The sequence below is a fragment of the Hypanus sabinus genome, chromosome 4 (genome assembly GCF_030144855.1).
Source record: "Hypanus sabinus isolate sHypSab1 chromosome 4, sHypSab1.hap1, whole genome shotgun sequence".
NCBI lineage: Eukaryota > Metazoa > Chordata > Chondrichthyes > Myliobatiformes > Dasyatidae > Hypanus > Hypanus sabinus.
This window is the reverse complement of record NC_082709.1, coordinates 62,078,927-62,092,417: the sequence shown is the minus strand read 5'-3', so window position 1 is coordinate 62,092,417 and position 13,491 is coordinate 62,078,927. Positions and strand designations below refer to the sequence as shown.

The following is a 13,491-nucleotide window of genomic DNA, read 5'->3' as shown; positions in this document are numbered from 1 at the left end:
GGAGTACGATTGTCAGGATGACATTCAAAAGATACTAACTTTCTGATGAGGCAGTCAAGAGGTGAATTTAAAAGGTTTGTCACATGTACATCGCAACATACAGTGAAATGCAGCTTTTATGTCAACAATGAACAACGCCGCAGGAAGTGCTGTGGAAAGCCCACTTCCCTGCCAACTTAGAATGCCCATAACTTACTAACCTGTACGCTTGTGGAACGTGGGCGGAAGCCAATGCACCTGGCGGAAACCCACGCCATTTTACAGACGGTGGTGGGAATTCAACCCCAACTACTGGCACTGTAAAGCATTATGCTAATCACTATGCCACTGTGTCACTCCATCTGATGGAAGTATTGTCGAGAACAGCAGAAGAGTTATCCCTGTTAACTTGACCAATGTGTATTCCTTTACCAAAACTACAAAGGAAAATCTGGCCATCATCATCTAGGGTGAGAATTTATTCTTCACAAACTAAGTGTCACCATTCCTGCAATTTAACCATTTACCCAGCAGATGTACTTTGGTAGCTGGAACACCTCTTGGGACAGGAGGCTGCATAGGACTCCATGTTTCTCTGCATGTTAAGTGGCTTGTATCCATTATGACAGAAATGTACTTGCCTATTCGAAATGGAAAGTCTCCCCGGCTCCAGATTCGAAAGTCAAAGAGCAGGTACTGATACATCTGATGCAGGAGCAGTGTATTCTTTTCTACGTTTGCTTGTTCAATTAGCAACTGCACGGCTACCAACATGTTCACATCCACTAAACTGTTTGGCATCTATCAAACAGGATATTTAAAACAAGTTTTTAGCTTGATCTCAAGTTATATAACAGATTATACAGAGCAAAACAGTGTAGAATAGTAAGAGAAAAATAATCTGCTCTTTATAACAGCAGTCATATCTGATCAATCAAATCCACATTAATTTCATATAATTGTATGTTTAGTAGCTTGGAGATTAGCTCCGAGCAGCAAATGGGCAACCAGATCCTGTATGAAAGCTAGACTGATTTTCCTGCATTCACTGATCCTATGGTCATATGATTTGCTCTCAGTACAAACTGTAGCAATCATGAAATCTGAGCAAAGCCTGGTGTTGAGTTTCTTTTTAAAAGGTAATTCTACAGACATAAACAAAAAAAAATCAAATAGATCTAAATGTTTAACTTTTGAGCATTTATTTAGAAACACAAGAAATTGCATCCAACGCCACAACAACTAAACAATTCTGATTCATTTTTCTAGCTGTTAAATGTTGACGGCTTTCTATGGCAATCAGCTCGTCAGCATGTCTACATTTACTGTAGCCAAACAAGGTACAGAACAGGAACAAGGTCTTTGGCCAACCACATCTATGCCTGCACATGGTCTATATCCTCTATTCCCTTCCTGCTCATGTCTCCCTAAACGTTAAAAATTATGCATAAGGAACATTTGAATAAGTACAAGAGGGAAAAAGGAATAGAATGGCAGTGTTAGGTGAAGAGCGCTGGAAGAAAATGGGCACAGATTAACTGCACCAATGCTAAGTTGGATACCATATAATTCCATGTTTACTATAAAATTATAATGGATATGTCATGTTCCCATAAGTGATCAGAGAACAGCCAGTTGCTTTACTATCTTACAACACAGGAGCTAGTTACATTTCAAACTATAAACAGAAATGAAATACATCCCAGACTTAACCTACCTATATGTAGTGGTTGCAGGTATGCTAACTTTCCTTCCTAAGAGATTCAAGTTAATGAACTGTTTTCAAATAAACCTCAAACTTCCTTGGACTCATACAGCATGAAAAAGTTCAAGTTCATCGTCATCTGACTGTGCACATGTATAGTACAACCAAATGCAATGATGCTCCTCCAGACCACAGTGCACTCACAAAACATATCATACATAAAACAAAATATCATCACAAATAAATTAATAAAATATAATTCAAAGTGCATTTAGAGCACAGCACAGGTAAACAGTAAACTGCTCATTGTCCTGGCCTGAAGGTGGTACCCAGTCTGGTAGTCCTAGTCCTGATGCTCCTCTACCTTCCTGACAGGGGTGGGTTAAGAAGATTGTGGGATGAGTGGCAGGGATCCTCGATAATGCTTTGGGCCCTTCATTGACCACGCTCCTGGTAAATGTCACAAATTGGGGAGGAGGAATACCCCAATGCTCCTCTCAGTGGTGATTACTATCCTCTGTAGAATCTTGTGGTCTGTTGCCTTGCAGCTTTCATACCACACAGTGATGCAGCCAGACAGAACACTCCAATAGTGCTCCTGCAGAAAGCTGTTAGAATGGGGAACAAGAGCCTTGCATGCCTCAGTCTCCTAGGAAAGTGTAGATGCTGCTGTGCCTTCTTGACTAATGAGGTGGTGTGTGAATCCAGGCTTAATCATCCATTATGTGCACAACAAGGAACTTTGTGATCTTCCCTCTGTGCAATGAAGAGTGGTCAACTTGCATCTTCCCGAAGTTCACAACCACCTTCTTTGTCTTGTTCACGTTGCGATTCAGGTTGTTATTCTCACACCATTTGAGAAGCCTGTCTACCTCCTCACTGTATAATAAGTCAAATTTGTTGCTGATGAGGCCAACCACTGTTGTATCATTGGTGAACTTGATGATGTGGTTTGAGCTGGATCTGGCAGTGCAGTGGTGAGTCATCAGCATGAACAGCAGTGGACTGGGCACAAAGTCCTGGGGGGTATCAGTACTCAGCATGATGGACTTTCAGTCCATATCAGTTATGCTGACCAAGATAGCAATCCAAGCTATTCAATATATATGTTTGGCTCATATCCATCTGTCTATTTCTTTGCTATCCATGTATCCGTTAAATGGCTTTTAAATGTTATAACTGTACTCATCTCTATCATTTCACTCTGGCAGCTCGTTTCATATACCCACCACTATTGCTCCTCAGGTCCCTTTAAATTTTTCCCATTTCATCTTAAACCTAGTTTTAGACTCCCCTACCCTGTGAATATATGCCCCTCATAATTTAATAAACTTCCACAAGGTGACTCCTCAGCTTCTTTTGCTCCAGGAAAAAAGTCCCAGCCAATCCGATCTCTCCTTATAAGCAAAGCCCTCCAGTCCAGGCAAGTCCATGAAATTTTGTTTTAAAGCATCCTCCCCAACTTAATCACATCCATCCTAATATTAGTCTGCACTTGGCACTTTTCTTAAAGATGTAAATGTCCATTCTCCCACTCTGGCATAGCTCAATGAAAGTTTATTTTCACTGGGCTATCATGTTAATTCTTACAATATGCTGTACTCATCTGAAAGGAAAATTGTCATACATTCTTGGAAAGTTGCTAATGAAGATTAATAATCGTGTATATACTACCCTGGTAAGAACCTTTATTTTACAAGTTGTGGTATTTTCCACAACAGTGGTGTAAAATAGGACCTAGGATAAATCTTTTCCTGCCTTATGCTGACCACTGCTGAAATGTACAGGACATCAAATTACTGATACTTCACAAGAGCATAGAAACCAACAACAGATACAGAGTCATTTAGACACACAAGTATGCTCCAACATTCAAATTAATCAACATGGATGGAATGCTAAAAACACAAAATGCTGGCAGAACTCAGCAGGCCAGACAGCATCTATGGGAGGAGGTAGTGGCACTCCTGATGAAGGGTTTCGGCCCGAAACGTCATCACTACCTCCTTCCATAGATGCTGTCTGGCCTGCTGAGTTCTGCCAGCATTTTGTGTTTTTATTTATTTCCAGCATCTGCAGATCACTCGTGTTGCCTATGGATGAAATGCTACTTTGACAGCCCCTTCCTGAGTAAATCTCATAGATGTTGACTTACACAGATACTAAAAGAAGTGAATATTCTTTCAGATGAAATGATTGCACACTGAATGGAAATGCTCTTTATTATTATTTAATATACATTGGTGGAATATGATGGCATATTGCTTATAACGTTCTTCAACTTTCAAGTACTATGACATACTTCATTTAAATCAGTAACCACAGCAATGCTAAAAACAAAGCCTTTCTACTAGCAAATTCTGCAAAAGACACAACCCTACCTTTTGCAATAAGGCACCTAAAGTGGCCACTCCATGGGAATGAAGCATGTTCTCCTGATTGATGGGATGCCTTCGTAAGAAATGTTTTATTGTCAAAAGAAAAGTAGCCACAGGGTTCTTCTCCAGCCTGGCCTCTGTAAATTACATATAGGTACAATAACACAGTAGTCACAGCAACAGTTTTTTTAAATATCAATATTACCTATAAAGAGGCAAATTCTTTCATCCCAGGAAGAATTTGCTTATTTTATTGAGATACAGTGCAGAGTAGGCCCTTCCAGCCCTTCGAACCACTCTGCCCAGGAACCCCCAACTTAACCCGAGCCTAATCATGGGACAATTTACAACGATCAACCTACCAACCAGTATATCTTTGGACTGTGGGAGGAAACTCACAACGTCAAAGGGAGAATGTACAAGCTCCTTACAGACAGCTGTGGGAAATGTTTCCTTCCTTCTCCCAGTCTCCTACAACCTACTCCACATCCCTGGAATGTTTACAAGTCTGTACCTTGGCCATATATTTATTTAAATAGAGAATGGAAAACATCGATAAGGCCACAAAACACATGAGGGGATGAATGTGAATTAACACAAGACCTTATGCTGCAGTTTGGAATAAAGAACAAAGTTTTGATAAGCGATGGGGCAAGACATGACAAGTGAAAGGTGGGTCCAGGTGACAGGGAACGATGGAAATAGTGACAGAGGCTGGGAGATGACAGGTGGATTTCTTTTTTTAAAACAGATATCAAAGTTTTACTAGACTTCAGTTATATATCACTAGGAATGTGAGAATGCAGTTATGAAAAACTAAACTGGAATAATCATCAGTACATTTACGAAAACTGTTGGGATTCTTTCAAGGATACAGCAAGTACTGGATGTACAGCAGCAATGGATACATTTATTATACTGACAAGACCAATTTTATCACCAGTGATACCCAGATTAATAAATTCTTTACTACAAACCTTTGCTGAAATCACTGTCTAAAAATTAGGTATTTAAGTGACTGCTCCAACTAGGAAAATATCAAAGGGCACAGCAGCCAAGAGGCAGTGGGACAACTAAGTACAATGATATAGTAAGCCTATTGGTCCTGTTTATATGCTGGATTTTATAACTGTAAGACAAGTTTTCTACATGGAACCTTTGCTGAAATGCAACACTCATTTGCCAATGCCAGGGATTTCTCCTGGGTCCAAATCCACATTCTTCCATCATCCAACATTACCAAAAAAGCAAACAATTCTTCATCTTAAGGATACTGTTCATGAATTATTAACAGAACACTGGGGAGCTGAATTACAGTCAACTGAAAACAAGTCACATCAGCAGGCAGTCTTGAGACTCCCATTACCCACAATGTTATACCATTCCGCTGGTGTTACTATCTCACCTCCATCTAACACTTATCAGCATTTATTGATGAAAAGAAAACTAACAATCTCAAGCATGAGGAAATCTGCAAATGTTGGAAAACCAAAGCAACTCACACAAAATGCTTGGGGAACTCAGCAGGTCAGGCAGCATCTATGGAAAAGGGAAATGGTCAACATTTCAGGCTGATGTCCTTCTGATGACTGAGAGGGAAAGGAGGAGATGCCTGAATTAAACACTGGGGTAGAGGGGATGGAGACTGACTGGAAGGTGATAGGTGTGGCCAGATGGGTGAGAAAGGTCAAGGGCTGGAGATGAAGGAATCTGATAGGAGAGGTAGACAATAGGAGAAAGGGAAGCAGGAGGGGACCCTGGGGGAAGTAATAGGCAGGAAAAAGCAAAAGGTCAGAATGGGGAATGAGGTTGGTGGGAGGGAAACAATCTGAATAAACAAAGTGAAACCAAACCCTCCTAGAGGTTGCTGAAGGCAATTGTAACAAACTGTGCTTTCAGGAGATGATTGAGAATTCCTTTGAAATCAACTGTTAAAATATCTTTCCTCAAAATCATGGAAAATGCCAGAATAAACAGCAAATTAATTCCAAATTCAAGAGTAAACTATATTTTCAAATTAATAATTAGAAATAATATTTCAATTATTTTGTGAGGAGAGTTCTTTTAGACTTGGAATTAGAAAAGCATTTTGGTATCCTTGTATTAAACAAAATATATCAAAATGCTGTAAAAACCACACTTTTTGAACACTGATTTATATTACAGATGTGTTCTCCTACAATCTATGCAGCAAGCTAAGCAGGTACAAAAGAAAGACATCAAACAAACAAAACACCTTCACGAATTTGAAATTTCTCCAAGAATGAATCTGGAATATTTAAAAACTAATAGATCTGTATCAACACATACAAAATTCTGGGGGAGCTCAGTAGGCCAGGCAACATCTATGGAAAAGAGTGCAGTCAACGTTTCAGGCTGAGACCCTTCATCAGGACTCATGAAGTGTCTCAGCCTGTAAACGTCAACTGTATTCCCCTCCATAAATGCTGCCTGGCCTGTTGAGTTCCTCCAGTATTTTGTGTGTGTTGCTCGGATTTTCAGCATCTGCGGATTTTCTCTTGCTTGAAATATTTGTCAAAGACATTCTTCCCTTATTCCGTCCCAATGCAGGACATTAACCAAAGGGGACTATGTTGATGGAAGATATTACTACAATGGAATCAATACTAAGTAAAATAACCAATATAACAAAAAAAAGCAAGATAATACAAAAGAAAAATCTTTCTTTAGTAATCAAAACAGGGCAATTTTTGATAACACAAAATAATCAACTGATAAAATATAATATAGAGTGATTAGAAGAAGATGTGATAATTACAATCAGTGGCCAGTATATTAGGTGCCTCCTGTATAAAGTGGCAACTGGGTGTATGTTTGTGGTTTTCTCTTGTCATTGCCCATCTACTTCAAGATTCAACATGTTATGAATTTAAAAATGTATTTTTAGTCCATTGTTAGTCAGGATGGAATGTTCCTGTTGTCGGATATGAGAATTCAGGATACCTCGTGGTTTCCCTGATGACTACATCTCCAGGAAGTGCACCTGACAGGGTAAAGGAGTGGGAGCTGAAGTTGGATGTACTCAGGATCATCTGGGAAGGATGAAGATGTTATAGATGAGACTTTTGAAGAGATGGCCCCACCTAGAGCACAGGCTTCAGACAGTAGCTGGTGACCACCAACAGAAGCAAGGGGATTAAGTCAATGCAGGGTTTCCCTATGGCTATTCCCATTCCCCTCAGCAACAAGTGTATCTCTTTGGATAAAACTGGGGGAAATGACCCATCAGAGCACAGCAGCAGTAGCCAGGCTAGTGGCATTGTGGCTCAATACAGAAGGGTGAAGACAGGCCGTGCGGTGATCATAGCAGACTTGATAGCTCAGGGGACAGACAGGAGATTCTGTGGCCACAAAAGAGACACCAAGATGATGTGTTGCTTCCCAGGTGCTAGGGTCTGGCATGTATCATAGCTGCAGGATATTCTTAAGGGAGGGGAGGGGGAACAGCCAGAGGGCCTGGTGCATATTGGCACCAATGACATAGGCAAAACAAAGGGGAAGAGATCCTATACAATGACTATATAGAGTTAGGAAAGAGGCTGAAGGACCTCCAAGTATGTAACCTCCGAATTACTCCCTGTGCCATGGGCTAGTACAGTTAGGAATAGGATGGTAGTGCAGATGAATGAGTGGCTGAGATGGAGCATGGGCAAGGTTTCAAGTTCTTGGATCATCAGAACCTGTTCTGGAAAAAGGGTGACCTGTACAAGAGGGATGGGTTGCACCTGAACTGGAGGGGAGCCAACATCCTGGCTAGGAGGTTTGCTAATGCTACTTGGGAGGGTTTAAACTAGTTTTGCAGGGGGCTGGGAACTGAAACACCAGGTCAGTAAGTGAAGGATCAGACAGGAAGGTTGCTGTCAGGGAAAGTATTGGAAGGCAAAGTCAAAATAACAGGTATGATGGGTCCGATAGTATGAAGTGCGCATATTTTAATGCTGGGAGTATTATGGGGAAAGGTGATCAACTTAAAGCATAGAACAGTACATGGAAACATAGAAACACAGAAAACCTACAACACAATACAGGCCCTTCGGCCCACAAAGTTGTGCCAAACATGTCCCTGCCTCAGAAATGACTAAGCTTACCTATAGCCATCTATTTTACTAAGCTCCATGTATTTATCCAAAAGCCTCTTAAAAGACCCTATTGTATCTGCCTCCACCACTGTTGCTGGCAGCCCATTCCATGCACTCACCATTCTGTGTAAAAAACTTACCCCTGACATCTCCTCTGTAGGTACAGCACCTTAAACCTGTGTCCTCCTCTGGCAACCATTTCAGCACTGGGAAAAAGTCTCTGACTATCCACATGATCAATACCTCTCATCATTTTGTACACCTCTATCAGGTCACCTCTCATCCTCCGTCACTCCAAGGAGAAAAGGCTGAGTTCACTCAACCTATTCTTATGAGGCATGCTCCCCAATCCAGGCAACATCCTTGTAAATCTGCTCTGCTCCCTTTCTATGGCTTCCACATCCTTCCTCCTGTAGTGAAGCGACCAGAACAGCACAGTACTCTAAGTGGGGTCTGACCAGGGTCCTATATAGCTGCAGCATTATCTCTCAGCTCCTAAATTCAATTCCACGATTGATGAAAGCCAATACACCATACACCTTCTTAACCACAGAGTCAACCTATCGACCTCCATGCAGAATATGACCCGTCTACAACCAATTTTTTCCTTCGGTGGGCAAGCCAGTTCTGTATCCACAAAGCAATGTTCCCTTGGATCCCATGTCTCCAAACTTTCTCAATAAGCCTTACTTGGGGTACCTTATGAAATGTCTTGCTGAAATACATATACATTACATCTACTACTCTTCCTTCATCAACGTGGTTAGTCACATCCTCAAAAAATTCAATCTGGCTCATAAGGCACGACCTGCCCTTGACAAAGCCATGCTGACTACTCTCAATCATATTATACCTCTCCAAACATTCATAAATCCTGCCACTCAGGGTCTTCTCCATCAACTTACCAACCACTGAGGTAAGACTCACTGGTCTATAATTTCCTGGGCTATCTCTACTCCCTTTCTTGAATAAAGGAACAACATCCACAACCCTCCAATCCTCCAGAACCTCTCCCGTCCCCATTGATGATGCAAAGATCATCACCATAGGCTCAGCAATCTCCTCCCTCGCCTCCCACAATAGCCTGGGGTACATTTCATCCGGTCCTGGCGACTTACCCAACTTGATGCTTTCCAAAAGCTCCAGTACATCCTCTTTCTTAATATCTGCATGCTCAAGCTTTTCAGTCTGCTGCAAGTCATCACAACAATCACTAAGATCTTTTTCCATAGTGAATACTGAAATCAAGTCTTCACTAAGTACCTCTGCTATTTCCCCTGGGTCCATACATACTTTCCCCACTGTCACACTTGATAGGTCCTATTCTTTCCCATCTTATCCTCTTGCTCTTCACATACTTGTAGAATGCCTTGGAGTTTTTCTTAATTCTGTCCGTTAAGGTCTTCTCATGGCCCCCGTCTCTCCTAATTTCCTTCTTAAGCTCCTTCCTAGTCGACTTATAATCTTCTAGATCTCTAACATTACCTAGCTCTCTGAACCTTTTGTAAGTTTTTCTTTTCTTCTTGACTAGATTTATTATAGCTTTTGTACACCACGATTTTGTACCCTACCATAACTTCCCTGTCTCACTGGAACGTACCTATACAGAACTCTACACAAATATCCCCTCAATATTTGCCACATTTCTTCCGTTCTTTTCCCTGAGAATATCTGTTTCCAATTTCCTGCCTGATAGCCTCATAATTCCCCTTACTCCAATTAACGCTTTCCTAACTTGTCTGTTCCCATCTCTTTCCAATGCTATTGTAAAGGAGATAGAATTATGAACACTATTTCCAAAATGCTCTCCCACTGAGAGATCTGACACCTGACCAGGTTTATTTCCCAATACCAAATCAAGTACAACCTCTTCTCTTGTAGGCTTATCTACATACTGTGTCAAGAAACCTTCCTGAACACACCTAACAAACTCCACCCCATCTAAACCCCTCGCTCTAGGGAGATGCCAATCGATATTTGGGAAATTAAAATGTCCCATCATGACAACTCTGCTATTATTACACCTTTCCAGGATCTGTTTCCCTATTTGCTCCTCGATATCCCTGTTACTAATGGGTGGCCTATAAAAAACTCCCAGTAAATTTATTGACCCATTCCTGTTCCTAACCTCCACCCACAGAGACTCTGTAGACAATCCCTCCATGGTGTTCACATTTCTGCAGCTGTAACACTATCTCTGATCCACAGTGCCACGCTCTTACCTCTTCTATGTGAAACTACGATGTTGTGGCCATTACAGAACTTGGTTGTGAGGGGGGCAGGAATAGATAACACACAGGTTTTCAAAGTTTTAGAAAATATAGAGAAGGAGGAAAAAGAGGTGGGGAAGTTGCACTACAAATCAGGGACATTATCACAGCTGCACTCAGGAGAGACATAATGGAGGGTTCAGATACCAAGTCCACTTGGGTAGAAATCAAGAACAGGAAGGGTGCAATCACACTAATGGGATCGTATTACAGAACACTCCCACCTCCCATTAGCCACTGAGGAACAGACAGGGTTATTGTCATAGGGGATTTCAATTTCCCTAATATACACTTAGACCTTCTTAGCGCAAGTGGTTCAGATGGGACAGAATTTGTTAAGTGTATCCAGGAGGGTTTTTTTAAATCAAAATGTAAATGGTCCAATTAGAAGAGGGGCTGTACTGGACCTAGTGGTGGGTAATGAGCCTGGCCAAGTGACTGACCTTTCAGTGGGTGAACAGTTAGGGAACAGTGACCACTAGTCCTTAACTTTCAAGATACCTACAGATAAGGATGGCTATGGTCCTTGTGGGAGAGTCTTAAATTGGAATAGGGCAAATTATGAGGGCATCAGGCAAAAACTAAGACTTAACTGAGAACACCTTTTTTCTGGCAAGTCCACATTAGACTTTAAAGATCAATTGCGCAGAGTACAGGAAAGCTATGTTCCTGTTAGAAGGGAGGACAAGGATGTAAAGACACGAGATGTCCAGAGAGGTGATGAATTTTGTCAAGAAGAAAAAGGAGAAGTATGTAAAGTTTCAGAAGTTAGGATCAAATGAAGACATAAGGATTAAAAAAAAGTCAGAAAAGAATTGTAGAAGGGAATTATGAAGCCAAGAGGGGCCATGTAAAGTCCTTGGCAAGTAGAATTAAGGTGAATCCCAAGGCATTCTGAACATACATCAAGAGCAAGATGATAACTAGAGAGAGGGTTGCACCACTCAAGGATAAAGAGGGGAACATCTGCTGGGATGCAGAGAATGTGAATAAGGTACTTAATGAGTACTTTGCTTCAATATTTACCAAGAAAAAGGATATGGAAGAGCAGATCAGTGCTGAGTATATAAATATGTTAGGGCATTTAGAGGTCGAGGAGGAAGTGTTGGGTCTCCTAATGAGTACTAGGGTGGATAAGTCTCCAAGGCCTGATGGGATTTACCCCTGGTTATTGAGGGAGGCAAAAGAGATTGCTGGGGCCTTGACCTGTATCTTCAAGTCTTCTCTAGGCACAGGCAAGTGGCTGATGTTCTATCTATATTTAAGAAGGGAAAATCCTGGAAAGTATAGACTGTTGAGTCTCATGTTGGATGATGCAACAAGACATTGATCTGAAACACAAGGAACACAGAATAGTTTAAAAAGTAAGAAAATTCATGTTTTGGAATGGCCAAGTCAGAGTCCAGACCTGAACTCAACTGAGATGCTGTGTCATGACCTGAAGAATGCTGTTCATGCAAGGTATCCCAGAAATACTGAAGAACTGAAACAGTTTTGTATGGAGGAATAGTCCAAAATTCCACCTCACCATTGATCAATAGCTACAGGAAATGTTTGGCGGAGGTTATTGCTGCTAAAGGAGGTTCTAGCAGTTATTAAAAACAGGGGTTCACATATTTTTCCAGCCTGGATGATGAATGATTAAACAATGTGTTCAATGAAGACATGGAAAGTACAACTGTGTGTGTATTAGTAGTTAAGGCAGATTATGTTTGTCTATTATTGTGACTTAGATGAAGATCATCAGACCATATTTTAGAAGTAATAAATGCTGAAAACCAGGTAATTCTGGTATTTCAGGTACCAGGTAATTCAGGGTTCACAATCTGTTTCTTGCAACTGTACGAAGAATTAATTTTTGGGGTTTTTGATTTACTTTTGAGCTGGTTAGCACAACATTGTGGGCCAAAGGGCATGTTTCTGTGCAGGACTGTTCTAAGTTCTATGTTCAGAATGCCCTCCTGCACATCACTGTTGCAACAAGTGGTTATTGAGTTACTATCACCTTCCTGTCAGCTTGAACCACTCTGGCCATTCTCCTCTGACCTCTCTCATTAACAAGGCATTTTCACCCACAGAATTGCCACTCACTGGAATTTTTGGTTATTTTTGCACCATTTTCTGTAAATGCTGGACTGTTGTGCCTGAAAATCCCAGAAGAAAAGCAGTTCCTGAGATGCTCAAACCACTTCTCTGGCACCAACAATCACTGTACAGTCAAAGACACTTAGATCACATTTCTTCCCCATTCTGGTGCTTATTCTGAACAACATCTGAACCTCTTGACCATGTCTACATACCTCTAGGAATTAAGTTGCTGCTACATGATTGGCTGATTAGATATTTGCATTAACAAGGTGTACAGGTGTACTTAATAAAGTGGCCACTGAGTGTATCTACAAATAGATATACAGAAGCCAAAATCACACAAGGTAGCAAAATCACATTTACCCATTGCACATGACAAGCTGTAATACTAATCCTATTAAAATACCAATTCAAAGTGATTATAGTCTTACCAGAAGCTCTTGTTGAAGGGACCACCACCCAGTCACCTTCAGAAGGGGATGGTGCTTCAGGCGTCATTAAGTCAGGTGCCACTTGGTCAGTTTTCAGGCATCCCTGAATGCTAAGATTGCTCATTTGTTCCAGCAGTGGGAAAAGGACATTGAGACCACCGATGCAATTGATCATATCCTGGCAAGAATTGAACATGAAGAACTGATATTGGTGCCCTGAGCAACACTGATTTTATACTCAAACTCAAAGTGCAAACTCAATTTGAATTCAAATTTCAATATATTGTCTACACTGGCAGTGCAGCACACTTGCACCTATACAAACAGCATTAAATCTAGTTCCCTTAACACGGGAAAATCTTCAAAATGTAATTCAAGTTCTACTGTAATCACCAAGTCCATGCTGAATTTCCCATGCACTAGTGAGCATTTATAATCCCCAGAACTAAAATGCAAAAATGAATGGAATCTTTAGTCAAAACATTTATGGAATGTGTAATTATTCAATACAATATCCTTATTCTGGTGACAATTCCTGAA

The 13,491-nt window shown here is 40.9% G+C and overlaps 1 protein-coding gene across 3 annotated transcripts in view; it reads right to left on the bottom strand.

Moving 5' to 3' along the window:
• nbeal1 (neurobeachin-like 1) overlaps window positions 1-13,491 on the bottom strand; it is a 284,052-nt gene that overhangs the window by 106,091 nt on the left and 164,470 nt on the right. For all 3 annotated transcript variants that reach the window (XM_059967252.1, XM_059967253.1, XM_059967254.1), the window contains 3 exons: window positions 12,952-13,129; window positions 4,066-4,199; window positions 621-780 (listed from right to left, as the gene is read on the bottom strand). In XM_059967252.1, the coding sequence (XP_059823235.1) occupies window positions 621-780; window positions 4,066-4,199; window positions 12,952-13,129 (472 nt within the window). The remainder of the gene's footprint in view (window positions 1-620; window positions 781-4,065; window positions 4,200-12,951; window positions 13,130-13,491) is intronic.